The sequence below is a fragment of the Equus quagga genome, chromosome 14 (genome assembly GCF_021613505.1).
Source record: "Equus quagga isolate Etosha38 chromosome 14, UCLA_HA_Equagga_1.0, whole genome shotgun sequence".
In the NCBI taxonomy this organism is placed as follows: domain Eukaryota; kingdom Metazoa; phylum Chordata; class Mammalia; order Perissodactyla; family Equidae; genus Equus; species Equus quagga.
The window spans coordinates 46,790,205-46,811,422 of NC_060280.1; the positions used below are offsets into that span (position 1 = coordinate 46,790,205).

The 21,218-nt window shown below is 35.0% G+C and overlaps 1 protein-coding gene across 4 annotated transcripts; it reads right to left on the bottom strand.

Moving 5' to 3' along the window:
* Window positions 1–209: 209 nt before the first annotated feature.
* On the bottom strand, window positions 210–21,184 carry FAM76B (family with sequence similarity 76 member B). 4 transcript variants are annotated; one of them, XM_046684781.1, is made up of 11 exons: window positions 20,442–21,184; window positions 19,935–20,015; window positions 19,565–19,629; window positions 18,387–18,441; window positions 16,848–17,003; window positions 14,878–15,077; window positions 11,597–11,644; window positions 11,327–11,407; window positions 10,535–10,667; window positions 7,678–7,779; window positions 210–2,881 (listed from the first exon to the last, which is right to left on the bottom strand). In XM_046684781.1, exons 1-11 carry the CDS (start codon window positions 20,526–20,528, stop codon window positions 2,792–2,794), a joined length of 1,098 nt encoding a protein of 365 aa, XP_046540737.1. In that variant the 5' UTR covers window positions 20,529–21,184; the 3' UTR covers window positions 210–2,791. The 4 variants fall into 4 exon arrangements, with proteins under 4 accessions (XP_046540737.1, XP_046540735.1, XP_046540739.1 ...); XM_046684779.1 differs by having other exon boundaries at window positions 10,535–10,670; window positions 20,442–21,183; XM_046684783.1 differs by lacking the exon at window positions 19,935–20,015 and having other exon boundaries at window positions 20,442–21,180.
* Window positions 21,185–21,218: the final 34 nt, after the last annotated feature.

Here is a 21,218-nt window from a genome sequence, read left to right on the forward strand (position 1 = left end):
GTCGCTCCAAAAGGTAGAAAAGGCAAGGAAATTATTCTCTCCCAGAGCCTCCAAAAGGAACCAGCCCTGCCAACACCTACTTGACCTTAGCCCAGGGAAACCGATTTTGGACTTCTGGCCTCCAGAGCGATAAGAGAATTAATCTGTGCTGTTTTAAGCCACCAAGGCTGTGGTAATTTGTTATAGCAGCAAGACGAAACTAACACAAAGCTTTTGACAAGTTTTTATTGTGAAATATTGGATTTAGAAAAAAGTACAAAATGTCAACAGTCAGATGTGTACAAGTACAGTATTTCAATAGTCTATACATGTGAACGGTTTAACAGGTTCACCGCAGAATGCATATTTAGACCAATACAATCTAAAAAGGACTGCAATATTCACAAGCTATTAATACATAAATAACTTGAGCCAAAATGACCCTCACTGGTAATGCTAATTAATAGCTGAAAACAGGCTAAAAAGCACAATACGGCACACCATAGTATCTCCTTACAAGTCCACATTTAAAGAATATCAGCAATTTATGTCAATACACTACAGATCCAGGACTGCGACTCCATTACTAGTTTATACAATTGCAAAAGAATTAAGTTATAAAATAAAGAGAGGGTATTTAATTAGGACTAAATACTGTGAAGCCCCTAAAAGATTTCAGCCTTGGAATTTACAAAGCTTAAGTATTTAGACTGAGTTTCAATTTTTAATCTGTTACCTAACAAAGGGGGAGGGCGGCACCTTTCTTGTGTAGCAGCTCCAACATGGTATAAGAACTATTACATAACTTATTTTAAAACAAAAATGACCACTGTGGATTGACAAATGGCTATGAAACCAGAATATAAAACGTTACAAATTTTAAAGAAAGGTAATGACCATCTTATGAATTTAGCAAATCCTGCAAACATTAAAATCTGTGTTAAGGCGGCATTATCTATCATTGCTGAGAGTACTAAATTTAGGAAGATTGCATGAAGATCTCATAAAAATAAACTGGTTTAATTTTTCCAAGTCTGACAGATTCCACTGTTTGTTATCACTTGAAAATTACCCTAGATTATGTTTTCAAACTGGACAAAGAATTATTGATATCACTTTATAATGAATAACTGTAGGAATAAGCTAACAAAGCATGAGTCACATTAAAAACAATTATTACAATCATCCTGTGTTCTGAGGAAAGACAATCTTTGATATGACATTCATAATCAATGCTTGTTTAAAAACAAAATCTTGAAAATGATAAATTTATTAACAGTTTACTTGAAAGAAATTTATCCTTTCCCATAAATTCCTATGAGAAGGAACTCTTCCACTCTGTACAGTACATCTAGCAATGTCTGAAGCTTTAAAATTGAAATAAAAGTCTGAACTGGCATTTATTAAGTAGGAGATGAATTCCATTACAGGCTGAAAACCACTAGATCAGAATATAATTAGACAATAACTTCACATAACCTATCCCACCCTATCCTAACCTTTTATAGACAATTTTAAAGACTCTGATATAATTTTCTTATAAATAGTGCCTGAATCTTACAGTAGATTCCAATCTATTCAAAGATAATCACAGATTGATTTAAAAGTTATTTAATTTTTTCCAGATTTGCTTTAAACTTACAAATTAAGTATGGTGTACATAAATATTAACTTAGATAACCACATATTATAGGGAAAGCAGATATATGGATCACTGCAGAAAAATTATAAATTTTAAATTTTTATAAAAGAAAAATAAAGCAAAACATGTAACTCACAAAATATGAACATGAAGCCATATGACATAAAAAATAAAATTACTCTATCAGAAGTGATTTAGAATTAAATCTTTGGGGAAGTATTTTGACATAATTCAATGATTCAATGACCAACAGCTTCCCACACCACAGAGAAACAAACCAAAAAATCATCTAAAGTCTATTGCATTATCAGTTCTTAATGCAACCGCAAACATTTTACTAGCAACTTTGATTTCCTTTTGAAATAGGCTTCTGTACATATACATTTATATACAAACATTTATTAAACATGATTTTAAAACAAACTGTATGTACAAAAGATCTGCATTCCTATAAATAAAAACATTAGGTGGCAAAAAGGCACTTGTAAGTAAAAATCTACAGTAGTTTTTACAAAACAAAACACTTTACCTTGGATACTGTACAATAAACATTAATTCCTATACCAATAACGAAATACTAGTTTACTAATGTTAATGATGTAACTTTTTTAAAAACATATTTACATATACTCTGAAGTTCATTTAACAAAAGCACCATGATTCTCTAAATTCATGTTGATGCAAAGTAAAAACACAATTACCAAAAAACCAGTGTTCACCATTTTCCTTGTTTAAAAGTTTTCATATTTCTAAATTGAAAACTGTTAATCTGAAGTTAATTCTGAAATTAGCATAGTGGAAAACAAAAAACAAAACAAACCCCAAACCCTGCTGCTCTGATTTCATAAAACCATACCTACTCTATTATTGCATGTTGCATTTTATAAAGAGCACGACTCATGCACTCCTTTACAACTGTTTAATACTATTGCTGGCAAAAAAGTTCCTGGATATCAAATAATTAAAAAGTTACTTCAAACCAGTTGAAGTCTTATTTGAATGTTTTACAACTTAAAAAAATGCTGTATATCAGTTACAAAAGTGAATAGGAAACACGCCAATTCATTTGGTGTGCAAAAATAGTTTTCCACTACACAGAATGTAAGGGCTTCACACAACTTTTCTCAAATGTACATTTTCAGCAGAAACACTACATGAATAACTACTTTTTCAAGGGGACGTTAGTATGCTTCCACTTTTGTCAAACTTTTTACCCTTTGACAATGCTGCAACCTGTTTGAGTAGTTCTCTGTTTTTGGCCTGTGGGAGACAAAAACATTTAACATTAAAAATGTTTGAAATATTATTAAGTCATGCTGAAGAATATTACTTATTTAATGCTGTTCTTTTCACTTACAGAACAAGATTTCACTGAAACACTAACAGAATAAATGAAAGAGTTGGTACACTTAGGTTCATCTCTTTAACGTTGGATACATAAGAAGGAAAATTCTAGATTGGTTTATCAGCCCCCTTTGTAAATGTCAATATTAACATAATTGTTGTCCAAAGATACAATCAATTACAAAAAAAGCAACTTAAAATGAATCTACTTAAAAGAGAATGAAAATTTCAAAACGGGAAAGTTTGGCTCTTTATCTTAAAAACATGAAATGAAAACTTTTCATCAGGAAGTTTTATTTTATGAAAATAGGTTTTATTTTATAATTAATAAGATCAAATGACTCAAGTGATGGTTTGGGAGGATATTTCCAACAATCTGTACAAAGTCTTGCATTTGATGTCTATGTATTTATAGAACAAGCATAAGAGGTCCTTTTTGCAAAAATATTCACTTTATCACTTTGCCAAAGGAGCTCTCTTAATGATACTCAAATGATGTTTTTTTTTTTGAAGCACCCATCAGAACCACCCTTTCTGATCTTACTTTTGTTCCTTTAATTACCAAAACAGTCATTCGGTACTGGCTTTGATGTAAATTGAGCAGTTACACATCATCACTCTTTTCAGTTTCATGAAAGCTTGAAATTTATTTTCAAAGATTCAAAATTTCACTTTGCTATCAATCTGAGCTGATTTTGGACTCACTGAAATGTTCCATCCACCACTGACAAAGACAGTGTCCTTGAGCCAATGCACTAGGACAATCACTAGTGTTTGTTGAGAAGGAATGTGTAAACAGGGACTTTCAGTGAATATTTTCACATTTTGACCACCTTTGTCTCCCTATGCAATCTCTTAACTGTGCAAACGTAGATAATAAGAACTTTTCATATATACAAACACATTAATGATCAAACACTTTGGCACTTTTGAGCCAAAATGGGGAGAGCATTGACAAGAGTTTGGAATCTGAGCACTGCTCTAAAAACAAAATTTTAACAGACATCCTCTGTAAACCACCAAATGTAAACCATTTTCCTTCACAGGTCTTAAGATTTTTATCTACAGACTTTTTTTAACCTCAGTGCTTCATCTTCTACTCTTTAGCGTTTGTATGGCAAGATAACAGCCTGCCTCCTCTGTATATTCTCTTAAAGCAGTTACATGAAATAGAAACCTCTTCCAGGCTTTGTTCTTCCACTCCCAGACCCTTGTCCAATCCAACTCCCCCTAATTAATACCTATGACCTCCAAAATGCAAATGTTCTTAGAGCTGTCTTATATTTGCAAATCAAATCACTTTATGTTCAACTGCATGATTAACAGCGTTTCTCTATTCAACGGTTATTAAATAATTACGGCGGTAATTAAGAGTTTAAATTTCAATTTCAAATTTAGAAAACCATCAAGAATTTTAAAGGACTTTTATTTTCTCTTCAAAACTAAATGGTTTGAGAAACTCAGAGAAGAAATCAATGAGAATGCCTGGCATTTAGCGAAAGTCAGGTAAGCACACTCATGATCAACTGATTTATTACTCAGCTGAGCTGTCCTAGTCGATGTTGTAGTTTTAAATTGTTTTTCTTTTCATTGTTAGCTACTTATTATTTAGTTTCTAACTATAACAGACTCACTGGCTAAAAGAGGAATTTCAAGAAACAAATTTTAAAATACAAATTGATGAAGGGTATAAAGAAAGGTTAAGTCTGCAAATTTGCCTCAAAGAGATCTCCATCAGACCTGTATGTTACATTTATACAAAAGCGTTTATACTGGCACACCAAACCACTAAAACCTTAATCTTCAAGTTATCTTTTCTCAATCATCATTAAGAAATGAGTTTATAATTTTCATATTCTAAGTATGAAATATAAGAATTCAAGTATTAGGTACTGAAAGCAGTTTTTCCTCTTAATTCTTTAGCAGCTAATTTTTCATCTGCATTTCTATTTCAGTCTCCTAACCACATCACTAATAACTTTATTTGCTGATAACTTATGTGAGGGAAAAGTCATTAAGAAAAAATAAACAATGCAACAGTTGTTAACTGGACATGAGTCCAAATTTGTCTTATTCTAATTTAGATTAAAAATATATTTTAAATGTAACATTTAAATATATACAAGTTTAAATTTTTTTATCCTAATATTACTTCTTTATTATCCACCCTGCAAGAATCAATTAAATTAAAAACTCTTAGGCAAGTTAAGTTAAAAATGTCTAGAAATACTGGCCTAAAGGAAAGAATATCTGGATTAAGAATCACACAGATCCTACTTTGAATCCTGGCTCTGCCACTTATCTGTTACGTAAGCTGGAGTCTATTTTCCATATGTAAAACAGAAACTTCACCACCCATTTTAACAGTTGAGAGAACTAATAAACTATATAAAACACAGCCTGATAAACTGATAGAAAACACAGTGGCTGCTACACAGTAGGCACTCAAATGTTAGTTCTCTTTCCCCTTTTATCAACTTATCTCCTAAACAAAAGGTAGATTTTTCATTTGGTATTCTTGACATTTTAGATAATTAGGGTTGTTTTGGGGTTTCCTGGGGGGGTATTTTGCACAATTTTTTCTTCTGATGCTCAGTGCTTATTTCCCAGGTTTGACAGTTTAAAATGTTTGAGAACTATTAGAGCAAGGTAAATTTTCTGCTACAGGGTTCAGTTTCTTATTATCACAAAAAGAAAAACAGTTAACTATGTTTATTCATCTAGGTAGAGAACTCTACTAGCACATGGTTGCTAAAGGGAGTGGGGTTAAAACAGGGTACTTAACTGTGACGGAATGTCTCCAGCAATAACACAAAAGATACAGGGAAGTGGTCTGATAACAAGGATGAAATAAAAAGCCTGAGTAAGCTGAGGTGGTGGGAGGCAGTGTAGAACAGGAGGAAAGCATAGTTAAATCTGAGTCAGAAGATGCAGGTTTCTATGTCACTTCTGATTAATTATGTAAGCACAGTTTCATCTGTAAAATGGGAATACCACATAACTCAAAGTTATTGTAAGGAGCAAATAAGACAGCCTGTGTAATATCGTGTTGAAAATGTCATACTTCTATACAAATATTAGTTACTATCCTATTATATGAAACTTCAGCTACCAACCAAGAGGAGGTACACTTAAGATACCAATCAAGCTAAGACGTCAGAGAGGTTCCCCGTCTTAGAGCGACAAAATAAAACAACAAAATGCTCTCTTGAACAGTGAGGAGTACTAAGTTTTGTCATCTTTAAGTACTGCTCACAGTTCTTCTGTTACCTCATTCTGGATTTACTCCAGAGATTTGGTTACAACACATTAAATCAGAGATCCTCATACAGAAGATTTTGTTCCCAGGTAATCACTCAGCATTAATAACTGAATGAGGAAAATAAGAACGTCACAAAACTAATACTTGCTGGTAGACGATAAACAGTAAGGTACAAGAAGCCCAATATATGATGTGGGCAATCTCTCAGGAGAGAGGGCAGATGGGCATTTCCATCAGTCAGTCACCATTCACTCAACACATTATTTGAATACCTGCTATGTGCCAGGTTCTATACAAGGTTTCTCTTCAAAATTCTCTGTAATAATAAGATTAGCATTAAGCCTAGCTAACCAATACCTAGAATTTCAACAGGTTCCTAAATCCACTTTACAATTTTACTCAATTTAAGCTATCTTCAACGAAGTATGAAGAATACAAAAAACAAAAGATAGGAATAGAAAATATCCCTTGGTGTTACAATGTTAAAAAAAAAAACAATAACAACAGGGCAGTATTATTCCTTGCTTCCCAAGCTAAACTCTCCGCCAAGAGTCTCAAGTCTATATGCTGGCACCTTCTGTGCTTCTAAGACTTAAAACTTCTGAACTTTAAAAAATCTCATTACCTAAAGATTGATTCTACAAACGTCAGAATGCATAAATCAATAGAAAGTGTAATCAATTTAGCGCGGACTGATTTCTAAGTTTATAAAACCTAGGTGAGAAAAGGCTTGAGTAAGGGACTAATTTGTACCCCTCTGGATGCTCTCCATCTGTGCATGCTAGATATCAGATACTCCTCTCTGTGTCACTGTGATGACCCTTGGTTTCACCATTCACTTTCCTGTATACTGAAACCCTACTGAGTACATTTTGCAGTACTCAGCGGATGACCTAGATCACTGGAGGCTCCCTGTTGTGGCACACAGCAGAACTCTATTTGGCACCCTGAAAATCACAGTACCAAGCTTAAAGCTCTCTTTTGCCTTGCATCACTGCTTGAAGTATAAATTTTCTCCACTTGAGGTCCCTGAGAATTGGTTTTGTACACTCACCTCCCTTCCCATTATTTGGGAGGAAAGAGGAAGATTAATTGTACAATGTACTCAAGAGCTTATTTTCACCCTAGTTTCATGAATCTAATTTTTAATTTTTTGCTTTTCATCTGATGATCAATTGAACATATTCCAGTAATAGGCCCCTCTGAAAACCCTATCTGAAGTTTAGGCAAAAGTTTTCAGAATTAATATACTGAATCTCCTATCAAGTGATTGCAAGCAATAACTTTTAACGGGAACAGGATAAAAAAACAATTATAAAGTCAAAATCAAACCTGAAAATGCACCAAATATGCATAAAACAGGGATACCAATACCAGTCTAATACAATGAATACTATTAACCAAGTTCAGCTCTCCTTGCCTAACAATTTACATAAATATTGTCATTTACCTGAAGTTGTTCCACAGTTTCTTTGTGAGCTTTCTCCATACTGTTCATCTTTGTTCTCAGGTTTGACTCTTGGTACTGAAAGTCTGCCTTTAGTTCAGTTAACTGAGAAATTTAAGAAAATACATATATATGTGTATATGTGTTTATATATATATGCACATACACAAACACATCACTTTAAATATTCTTCACAATAAACTCAGAACTTGTTATAAAAGTGAAAGATGTTAGCAGTTTCCTGAGTTTTATAACTTAAAGATAGAATTTCTGTTTTCTGAAATAATGAATTCTATCTACTATACTATAATTTTAATGTTAAGATAACATTGAACCATCAGTAAAACTTTTGAGAAGTTGCCTTTCTTTGACGAGTCTGGCTGGATCTACCTAAAGGTGGCTTCACTGAACAGAGTTTGGCAACTTGTATGCCAACAGGAAAGCTTACTGGCTAATACCTTAGAAAATGCTTCAATTAACATGTACTTCACATTATGTATAAACAAGGTGAATATTAAAACTGGTTTCAGGTTAAAATAATCTTTCAGTGATAAAAGAAAAAGCTTTCACACTAGGGAAGTACAAAGAGAAATTATCAACCAAGAGCTACATTGCTTTCATTTTTAAATTTATGCCCAGAATTAGGTATCCAATACCACCTAAGATTTGAAGTAAAAACAAAGAACAAAGTATAGAAATACAACTAATATGGAATGAGAAAGGAAAGGGGGTTACTTTAAAATTTGGGCTAATTTAGACAGACAAAAAAAAAAAAGTCAGAGGTTTGAGAAAGCAAAGAAGGCTACATGATAATTTTTTTCATCAATATCAATGACACAAAAATACAAAATTTCATGACTTCAAACTAAAACATAAGTTAGCATATAATTTCATAATCAGAACCATGCAAAATAAAACTTCTGATTATTTTTAAATGGCTTTCATTATGTAAACTTTAAAGGTTTGTATGTTATTTTTTGGTAATTACCCAGTAACTTGTAAACTGAAAGATGTACAACAGCAAAAACAGAGAAAGGAAATCATGGTGTCCTATATTCTTATTTTCTGAATAAAAGCCCTTGCGCTTTTGTCAAATTGAAAGACTAAGTGAATTCTCTCTCTGTTTTCTATATTACAAAGGAATTCCTGTTCTGAAATGCCAATTCACATCAGATCAGCTAAGATAATTATTCTTGTCACTACCCTGTAAGTTGCCTCCAGACTAAGAATTTCTGGAAGATAAGGATCCTGTCTTTTATTTATTTATTCATCTTTATATCATGATCTAGTACGTGGCTGGCTCTAGAAGTCACTGAGTAAAGTGAAAGAAATTTAAGAAAATAACTTGGGCTGCCTTAGATTTACATGATAAGAAAAAACTGCAAATATGTAGATATTTCAGGCTTATATTATTATATTTCTCATAACACTGCTAATTGCCATCCCTATTAGTGTTTCTTCTAAAAAAAAGGAACACTAACAAGAGCAGAAAACTTTCAACTGACTACACTAATAGAGAATAGTCATGCTATGAAAAGAAAAAAAAATCTAAGAAAGTCAAAATTCCATAATTCATCACTACTTGTTTTTGGAATCATTGCTACTCTACAGTAAACAACATTTTATTCAATTTTTATCTAGGTTAATACAGATCTTCCTGTCTTTGTGCAATAGAAATGTCTCTAAAATTTTGTGCTTAAAACAAATTTCCATAAAAGCTCATTAGTTAAAAAATCCTGCTGTTAATCAAAAAGAACCATAAAAAAAAGACACTCATAACTATCCTGTTTATGTTACATCAATCCTAAATTTCATATACTGAATTTGCTTAAATTAAGATACAAATATTTTCAAATTAATTTAAATCCACTAACCAACAAGGTGTGGGAAAATGTAACATAAAAGTTGTTGAATGCCAGGGGTGAAAGCCAGCTCAGACTCAAGCACTACTATGTATACTCAGGGATAGATAATTCATATACCTATTTGTAACCATGTCTTGTTCATCATTTTAAAAAGAATGTCTTTCATGTTTTCCTATGGATAAGAAGTTTGAAATAGGTCAAACTAGATAGTCTAGGACCGTAAAACAAGTACAAAGTAGGTTCTGCCCTCAAAGATAACCAAACATCAGTAATGATCAGTCATAAGCACTTACACATGCCAAAAGCTGTAGCAAGTACTTTATATTTTCATTTAATCAAAACAACCATCCCATGAGATGGTATCAATACTCTCATTTTTAAAATGAGAAAACTAAGTCCCAAAGAAGTGAAAGATTCTCCTCAAGTTCACAGAGAAAGTGTCAGAACTTTTCACTAAACAGACAATGTATTTGACATTCCCTTTGATCTAACTGACAAACCAAGTTCCAATACACTTACCTCCTACAAAACGATCTTAGACACCTATTGTTAAACTACTGACTACCACACAGAGAATTTCCATAGCACTACTTTTCACCAGTTATTAGATCTGGATTGAAATACATACATGACTGGTATATCAAAGACTATATTCAATTACTTTCTTAAATCATAAGAATTCATATAATATTCCATTTCCATTTCATTTTCAAATTAAGACAGACCTATTTTTAAATTACAAGCTTACTGAAAACTAACGTTCAGAAATTATTAGAATTCTAATTAGCTCTCAATTCTCAGAACTGAAATTCTCAAAGCCCATTTCTACCTACCTTCATTAGATGGCTTAGGTTTGTTTGGGCTTTTGTAAGTCTTACAAGAATCATGCACAACAAACATTACGAAATTATTAAAGGAATTCCAATAAAATTTGCAATTATCAAGCAAGAGTCAAGATGTAAATCTTACCAGGTTTCAGTAAAACATGTTCTTACCTTTTTATCTTTTTCTAAAATGGTCTGGTCTCTCTGCTGTAAGAGACGTTTAAGTGACATCACCTCTTCTTTCAGTTGACTTATAAGGACAAAATTGTCTGTTCCCCCACTATCTGCTGACTGATTTATAGAGCTACTAAAAAGAAAAAAATAAAATACAGTTAAATGAAGTAGAAGGAAAATTAGCAGGTGTTCAAATTGCATAAATTAGACAATTCCACAAACATCCTTAAGGCTAATGCAAAAAAATATGTACCTGACAGAAATGGATGCAACTGGCAAATTACCTTACTAATGGCACACATTACATACACCTGCAGAAATATAATTCAGTATTAGCTTTTAGGGGGTCAATACTTCTAGTGTAAAGCAATAGGCAGCCAATTTGTACAGTAACATCAGCAAACTTTTGGCTAATGAACTAAAACAAAGTCACGCTCATAATACTTTAAATCTAAAAACATTTTCCAAGCAGGTCAATTTAAAATATCACAATTAGATTTGTGTTTCATTGAAGAATAATTAAGATAAAGAGAATGTTCTTTATTCAGATTCGTTTTCCTTTTTTCAAAACCCAAATTTATTCCCCAAATAGAACAACATAGTTCAGTGCCACTTTCTTATCACCAAAATTAAGTTAAAAATGTTTAACTGATTATGTTTACTCTTCTAGGTGACTCAAAGAAGTCAATGTAGAAGATTTTCTATTCTTTTACCTAGTAATAACTGGCAATCGACCATAACTGTTCAACTAAGTTGAAATTTCACAGCACTAAAGGAATTCATTTTTACCTATCTCCATTAGATGGCTTAGATTCCAATTTGGGCTTTTTCTTTGGAGTTTCATTCTGAATTGCTGCAGAGGATTTATGGCTGAAACCAAACATTAATAAGAATAATTAGAGTAAAAAGGGCAGAGGCATCAAGTGATAAGTTCTTCTTCCCCTAAAATATTATCGAATATCATTGATATTTTAAAAGCCTAAGTAACAAAGTTAAATAGATGTCTCATTTTAAAAATTCTATTTCAACACATCTCAAAAAATATGTTAACATATTTACCTCTGTTTCCACAGTCCCTGCTCTTGTTCTGGACTTAGATTGCTGATTCTGAAAAATATATAAATGACATCTAGTAACAACACATTTAATACATCTACATTTAACAACATTCTTCCCAATGGAATCAAATTATGTTTATAATCTTTTGTCCAGAGAAAGGCATATTCAATTAAGTTTTCAGACTAATATATATTGAATAAATCACATTCTAATGAGATAAATTCTAATCAAATGACTACCAGTCATCTTAAGTTCTTTAAGAAAGGTATGATGACAGAAACTGAATTTTCTTTTTAATCAGGACTCCTACAATTCAGTTGAACATCATACGAAGGATTAGGGTATATGACCATGAAAATCACAACAGGGTTCTATAATTATAAAGTCTGAGAATCACCATACTTAGGCTGCCCTTACTATTTCAGACAGAAGATGTAATATCTTTAAAGTTAAAGCCTCATAATCCTACATGGAGAGTCTTCCTTTGGAGTAACTCAAGTTGCTCAGAATAGTACATCAAGTTGAACCAAATTTTTCTTTTTTTTGTTTTTTGCAGGGAAGATTCACCCTAAGCTAACATGTGTCACCCATCTACCTCCTTTTTTCTTCCAATCCCCTCCTGCCCCACTGCCAAAGCCCCAGAACATAGCTGTGTATAGTTGGTAGTTTTTTTGGTTCTTCTATGTGAGCAACGGCCACAGCATGGTTACTGACAGACAAGTAGTATGGTTCCACACCTGGGAACTGAACCCAGGCGACCAAAGTAGAGCGCACCGAACCTTAACCACTAGGTCATCAGGGCTGGCTCAGGAAATATCTTAATTTCTCTGTTTCTTTCCTAGTTTTCCTAAGGACCCTCTCAAAAGTCTCAATCTTTCTTTAATCAGTACTCTAGAGAAGTCATGCTGAAAATATTGGGAAATTTCATATTCACAACTGATTTTACTTTTATTCATAATTAATACTATAATAGTACTTTTTTTCCATTATGCCATAATACTAATAACCACTTTATAATTCAGTATGAATCCTACACACTTTTCTCCTGTACTTGCAGGTTAGCCAATCCTTCATTAACCCCTAGTTTACTGACTCAAGATGTATAGAGCATCTCCTATGTACCAGACACCATGTATTTGCACACTACAAGAGATGTTAGAAGATCTGAGCTGTGTGACCTTTTGCTCATTACTTAAAATCCCTGAGCCTCAGTTCCCTCATCTATGAAATAGGTTTAATACATATCTTATAGGGAGATGGGGATAAAACGAGTTATGTATATAAAAGTACTTAGTACAGTGCTAACATACACACAATAAATAAAAATTATGTACAGATGTGTGTGTATAAAATTTACTATTGTTTTAGCTGTAGAAATTTTTTAAGCAAAAGTGAAAAAGAGACCATGTTGTAAGAATCATGTGTAAATAAATACCAAGTTGGGGAAATGATTCTGTAATTGTATGAACCTGAGTTCTTTTTTTTACTTGCAGCAAGGAACGGCAACTCTGCTATGGAATTCAGTCGCCATTTTCTTTCTTTCACAAATTTCATTATAAGCATTAGCAAGCCATATAATCACACATAAATTAACAGCACTATCCATATGTCAAAGGGAGAACAATCACAGTAGTAATAATTTAACAAATATGCTTGGAATTCTCATCTTTGTTTTCTGAGGTGGGCCATTCCTGGATCCAGATGGACCTGAATTTCTTCCCTCCTCTCCCTCACTCCATCACTGTATATCACAATATGTATGCTCCTCATAATCGTTCTGATAAACTGAACTTGGGATAGGACTACACCAACTGCCTACTCATCAAATGGTCTATATCCATCAAATACAAAATAGCATTTCTATTTCTTAAATAATGAAAAGAAAAAAAAACTAAAGGTCAATACAATCCTCTTTCGCTTTACTTTTGAAACCTGTCTTTCAAAAGATTAAGTTAGTCACAAAATTTCACTTTATAAACATACTCTGAGTGTGCCCTTTGACATCATACTAAGACAAATTTATCTGTAAAGGACAGAAGAAAGGGACATTTTAGCTGAGTCTTAGGAGTAAGTCTGAGAGATACCATTATGGCAGTTATTTTATCATATTTTTTCTTAAAGCAAGAAGCAAAAACAAGGAAGATTTATGTTCTTTTGCTCCTTGGGATACTCTGATATAAAAACCACAAGATTTCTTCAAAATAGCCAGATTAGAAGTCACTAGGCCGTCTACCACCGTTATAGAGAGGAAGCAGTACAACACCATAAGGCAAGTAGAAAAATTGCTACTGAAGGAAACATCAGTGCCTCAATAAAGCCTCATAATCTAATATGTGCTTGCCTATAATTTAGAATCAAATCTTCTTTATTAGAAAGAACTATATTATATTCCAAAAATACCATTATGTATTCCTAAACATGGTAGGCATCAGTTTTTTGTAAATCAAAGTGTTTTATCTATCTAGAACTTTAAAGACTCAGACAAATTTAAGAAAAAATAACGAATTCTTCTGAAAATTGGTACATCATCATGTCCCTGTTTTCTCCATTTTAATTTGTGTTTGTTTTAATATTCTTGATTTTTCCATGAAGACTACAACTACACTAAAAAAAAACTCTCATACTACACACATAAAGGGTTAAGATACCACTAATGAATAACTTCCCCACCAAAGCACTTTAAAAATCAACTAGTTGTTTATATTTGAATAGAATTCTGCCTACATGTTTTTTAAAAAACAACAAACTAGTTAAAAAAAATTATTTCTCACACTTTGGGAATCTTCAAGATTTAGAATGCTTTTATCATGGTCACAAATGATAGTGTTAAAATCTGTTCTCCAAAAATAAAGAACATATATTTCCTAGTCACTGGTTTAAATGTTTTAACTAAAACAAATTAATGATAACTGAGGTAAATATAATTTTTACAAGTAAAATCCTAACAATTAAACAAAAAAAGAATACTGAGGCTTTTGATAACGTAAATCAAGTATTAACTCTGATGTACTTGTATTTTGACTTACGGTATGATCATAATTTTATATAGTAATTCCCTAAATGTCTTATCTTTACCGTTACAGTAAGCAGCTAAACACAATCCATGCAGGTAATTTTATATATGGAATAAAGTGGGAAAACAGCCCTAGGCACCCAAGAAGCTTACCATGTACAATGGAAACTAGACTGGCACAAAGCTAGTATACGCAAAATGTTAAATGCCAACACACAGCATTAAAATGCCAAGGAAGATTTTAGAAAACCTGATTTCAAGTACTTACTTGTGATGGCTACTGCTGTGACGATGGTGATGATGATGATGATGGTGATGATGTTTTGAATGATGCTGGTCTTTCTCAGTAAGAGATGAAGAAGATGAATTTGAATGTGAAGATCCCAGGCTCTTCCTTTGTTCTTTTGTCTTCTGTAAAACTCTCTTGTATGATAAAGTACAGAGCCAGCACAACAACTTTCCATCAACCTTTTTTAAGACAAATATCTGTATTAGATTAAACGCACCTGTAAACTGGCTGTAAGTGAAACCAGGTAAGATAAACTGCTCAACCTCTAGCTTTATTTCACACATGCACACACAGATTGTTGCAAAATGGAAGTAAAATTAGATTTTCCGAAAACTTGGGAAAATGCTTGTTTGGAGAATCATAAAAATGGTGAGGATGATACATGGACTTCCATTGCTTCTGAGGAATTTTTTAATTTGGAGAGAAAGACCTTTATTATTGGAAAATAAGCATAAACTCATAATATACTTCAAAGAAATACTATCTAAACACTAGCCTGAATTCTTAAATCACTATATGATTATTAAACTGACAGTTCCCACTACAGTAAAAACTGTTAATTTATACAAAAAAAGGAGAGAATGAACGACACATACAGTAGATTCTCATTATTTGCAGGTCTCATATTTGCAAATTCACCACCTACTTGCTAAAATTTATCCGTAACCCTGAAATCAACTTACAGCGCTTTTGTGGTCATTCAAGCATATGCACAGAGCAGCAAAAAATTTGTGTAGCCAGACAGCAAATGTTCCCAGCTAAGGTGGAACAAGGTGACGCTCTGCTGCTTTCTTCTTTCAGCTCTTACAGTGTAAACAAGTGTCCTTTTCATGGTCTAGTTAGTGCCATGTTTTTTGCATTTTGTGCTTTTTATTGGTGATTTCACTGTTTAAAACGGTCCCCAAGTGCAGTCTAAAGTGATGTATAGTGTTCCTAAATGCAAGAAGGCTGCGACGTACCTTATGCAAAGAACACACGTGTTAACCTAACACCTAACCTAAGCTGTGTTCAGGCATTGTCATAGTGCTGTGTGCCATGAGTTCAGTCTAATCAATCAACAATATATATTAAAGTGTTTTTAAACAGAAACATACACAAAACAGGATTATGTATTGATCAACTCATCACCATGCTGTGACCAGAAGCAGGAATCCAATTCTCTATTGCCCTTAGGAGCAATAGTTCAGTATTCGCCAATTCAGTGGTTGCAGTAACTTTATAGAAATTAACTACCATGAATAAGGAGAATCAAGCGTACATTTGCCAAGGGGGAGGAAAAGAAACTTCCTTTCAAAATCAAGACTAAACCTATACAAATAAAATTAAGTTTTTATTTTTTACACAAGAAGCGCTGGAGGGACATGTCTTACAACTAGGGTACATATATTGCTGTGGGGTGACCCGAGGCAGCCCCTTGAGGAGACAGTCATCCTCCAAATCAACTGAGACTGACAGACAATAGGAGGCCTGTGTGAATGCTAATCAGAAGAACGGCATATGTATACACATACTTTTTAAGTCACTGTAGGTAGAGAAAAACAAACAATGGTTTAAATGTGAGCCCCAGATCAAAGGCCTAAGAGTAACTTTGAATTATTCATGTTAATGTGACATCAGGTATTTTTTTTACACCAGCAACTTCAAGTAACCAGCAAAAGGGTAAGTAGATGAAAGGATTTAAAAGCAGTTAGTAATTCTCCTGAACCAAATGTTGGATAACCAAATACTACTAAACAGCCATCAGAGAATATTTTTTGAAGCACAGTAATCTCAACTGATCAACATGAATCTACATATGGTGCACTATTCCTAAATTTTCATCTACCTACCTCCTTTTGAGGACCCAAAGAATCCATCAAGTCTCAGTAGTGTATTAACTATAACAACTCCCAACTTGTTTGGTGTTTTATTTAATTTCCAGAAGATGTCATAAGATAAATAAAACATACCTTTCTTCTTCCTTCCTCCTTCCGATCAAAAGCACACTGTTGTTTGCACTGTTCACAGGTCTGAGGTGGGCCATATTTTTTTTCTGAATTTGTGCAACGCTGACACTTTGTACCAATAAATGCTGCAATTATGTTACAGTACTGACAAGGCTTAGGCTGAAAAACAGATAAGCATTTCCATTAATTGAGACATTTAAAAACATTAAAAATTAGCTTCATAAAATATACCCAGTGTACAAACACATTTCTGGATTACAGAAACTAGTAGGTAAAAGATTTTTCTGCCAAGTGTGTTGCCCTATCATATTCAATGACATTTATCATATTTCTATTCATTTACTAACATTTATTTCTAAAGTTATGAAACTTTTCTTATTCTACTGAATAGTTAAATAATGATGAGAAACATGATTTATGATCTGCATAACATGTTATACAATACAAAAGCTACATGTGAAAAAAGTCTCAAAAAATGAAAATAAAGGTACGCACTTACAGAAAAGTTTCATGTATCCAGTATTTACTAATTTAATATTCTGGTTAGCTTAAGAACTATATAATTTATTCAAAAAACCTTTAACAACTTTTCATCATATACAGGTACAGATGATTCCAGGAGCATGTACTATAGGTGAGTTTTCAACTTAAAAAAAATTGGCACAAGCATATTCAACATAAACTATAACAAACACACCTTAATTTTCTTTGATATCCAAAAGACAATTCAGGATTTTATAGAGCCTTAAGGCCAGCAATTTGACTAATCATTACTACAATATACCAATAATGATTGTAATATACATCTAAGAAAATAATCATACAGGCATACCTCGGAGGTAAGAGCAGGCTTGATTCTAGACCACTGCGATAAAGCAAATATCACAATAAAGCAAGTCCCAAGAATTTTTTGTTCCCAGTGTACATAAAAGTTATGTATACACTATACTATAGTCTATTAAGTGTGTAATAGCATTATGTGTGAAAAAACGTACATACTTAAAACAATACTTCAGTGCTAAAATATGCTAACCATCATCTGAGCCTTCAGTGAGTCATTATCTTTTTGCTGGTAGAGGGCCTTGTAAAAACGCACTACCTGCAAATCACATTAAGCAAAGCACAATAAAACGAGGTACGCCAGTACTAAGATAATGTCATTACTTTTGCGAATAAATGCCTGAACTGTGTTGCTACATAAAAACTGTTGGAGGTTCTGAAGAGGGCAGGAAAAGTATGATTATGCAAACTCTGTGGATAAGTAGGTTCACCACCACCAGCAGTTTGTTTGCTATATTTGAATCTTTAAAGAATAAAATCATAAATTTTACACCAAAATTCAGTAGGTATAAAACGTGCACATAACATGATTGCTTTTAGTTGTCATTTTCCCAGACTGCCTATAGAAAATTTCTTTCCTGAAATACTTGACATGTTGAAATATTTAAGAACGGAGCAATACTTATGTTTTAAAAGGTGCATCTTTGTGAAAAAGATTAATTGACCGTAACAATATGAAATGAAAATATAAGACATCCTTACCGTGCCAAATTGCTTCACATTTTGAGCACACTTCTTACAAATTGTATTAGTTTTGCTGGAAAAGAAATTGTACACAGATGATCAAAATGAGGTAGCTTTCATGATAATTAGCACAATGTTGAACTAAAGCAAGTAGTTCTCTTTGACTATTTGCTTTAGTAGTACTTAAAACTCACTCTAATATAGACCAAGGATTTCTTAAAAAATACAAATATAAGGATCTTTTCAGGGTTGTATATTATCCAAATTTACTCCTATTTCATTAAGACCAATATCTTTATGCATTTTTATTGTATGCTTTTTGGGAAAGGAAACAAAACAAAAAATACTAATGTTTCCTATCTAGTTCCAAAATCTTCACACTTGCCACTATTTCTATACAGCATTACATACCAGTGCCTACCTAACCTTCTACTGGGCCTTCTCCACTATATGATGCCCATACTCCTTATGAAGAAACCATTTATTGTTCTCTTAGGCTATTCTCTTCTATGAGCCCTGATTGTCTAACAAGAATCACCCTGTTAAAAAGCATGTGCTATTCTTCCACTGGTAACAAGTTACTAGATTTTACCCGTGGAAGGTAGTTGGCAACACTAAAGATCTCTCCTCAGGTCCATGTCAGTACTAATGTTTTGGCTTTTTAAAAATTCTTTGTGAGGAAGACTGGCCCTGAGCTAACATCTGTTGCCGATCTTTCCCTTTTTGTTTGACGAAGATTGTCACTGAGCTAACATCTATGCCAATCTTCCTCTATTTTAGGTGGGATGCTACCACAGTGTGGTTAAATGAGTGGTGCTAGGTCTGCGCCCAAGATCCAAACATGTAAACCCCAGGTCACCAAAGCAGAGTGCGTGAACCTAACCACTACGCCACTGGTCCAGCCCCAGCTTAACGGCAACTGTTTATATTTGCATTTTTCATTAGCAAGGCTGTACGTTTCTCATGCAATAACATTCTTTATTTCTTCATGTGTAAACTGAAGTCTAGCTGTAAAATAACCACTAGATTTTTGTCCACATTCTCTCTCCCATCTTGTATAAAAGGTTTACAACTTAAAATTTAAGAAACTAAATCATTTTTTTAAAAAACTTTAATACAAATATGAGATTACAACCCCCAAGTATTCCTTACAGACACTTTGCTCTTAACAATCAAAAACTGTACAGTATACAAACCTCTCTTGTTGAAACTCTGATCTGCAGTAAGTACATTTTACAATAGGATGTGCAATCCGACATTCCTGTAATAAGAGAATATATTAGTCAGTATCTATCTCAAAGTCCCAAATTTCACTTTTCTGGTAGAAAACTATTATCCAACCTAGCCAAACGTCTAAAACATCAATAAATCTGTCCCCCAACGTAGATAATTGAGCGACTTATCACGTAAGTGGCCAATTACACACGATTCCTTAGGGAAGGCACAGGTGTCTTTGTCTTTATTAGATGGGGGGGATATGCTACAGATAAATTAACCAAGCTGTCATGCCCGATTTCAAGGACTGGTTAAATGTGAAACTACTTATTATTTTGCACCGTTGCTCACAGACAGCATCCCGGCTTTAACGGGATGGGAGGAGCTCCAAATCATAGAGCATTCTGTTCCCAAGCCAGTCGCTTCGCTTTCCTGGACAGGGAAGAAGGATGCCATCAGCTTTGCGGCTTCAGGTTCCTAGCAAGAAAGTGCAAAAACCGTCCCCTGCCTCCCGGTGGAAGGACAGGATAGACCAGGCAGAAAAACGAGATGAAAACATCTCCACCCCAGGGTCTCTGCGGCATAGACAGGTGGCTGCCTCACTCAGCCCCACCCCTGAGACCCCTGAACGTTGTTGGGGACCGGGACCCTCCTGGGCTGCCTGGAAGAAAGCAGGATTCTGTCTTCCTCCCAGCTGATGCCCAAGTGCTCGGATAAAGGGGTCCGGGGTGGGAGGCGAGGGCTCCCAAACCCCCAAGGCGCGGGCGAAGAGATCAGCGCTGCAGCGCAGTGGGCACCCAGCTCCCGCGGGCTACGGCCGAGGAAACCCCGCCCGCCCGCCGCCCAGCGCCCACAGACCTTGCAAAGCTGCTGGCCCTGGGAGAGCTCCTCGAAGGGATAGCGCTGGGTACACTTGGTGCAGGCGTACAGGGCCGAGGCCGCCATCCTGCTCCTCAGTCTCCTCCTCCACCGCCGCCCGCTGCTAGGCGGGGCCCTACGGAGAACTCCGGCGCCGCCGCCGCCGCCGCCCGGGCCGCGGGCTCCTCCTCCTCCCCCTCCCCCTGCCTCGCGCCCACCAGGGCCTCGCCGCGAGATCCCAAGGCTCTGCGACCGACGCCGTCTCCCTCCGCCTCCACTTCCGCCCCAGCCCACCCAGTGACGCCGTCCCAGCCGCTCCCGCTTAGGCCCCGATAGCGGCGGAGGGAGACGAAGCGGATAGCTTTTTGCGGTTTAGCTGCGCGGCAGCGGATCCGCTTCCTTCTCGGCTCCCTTCCCTAACCCTGATTGGCTGGGGGGGCTACTGCGTCACTCGGTCGCTCCTCCCAACCCCTAACCCCGGCTACGCAGGGCGCTCCCACAAAGGGAGGAAGTCGCTGACCAATAACAGACCGTCGCTGTCAGCGCGCGAAATCCGCTTTAAACGAGCCCCGCCCAAAGGTCCCGGTCGCGGCTATTTCTAACAGCCAGTCCCAGGTTTGGGTGAGAGCGCCCCAACCTAATTGGGCAAATGTTCGCGAAGGTTTACCTTCTGCCTCTACTCTGTTTCCCCTGACTTCTATTGGACCAAATCATTAAGCCCCTCCTAATTCTGTTTGTTATTGGTCAAAAGGTAAGTACTTCACCTGGAGAGGCGTC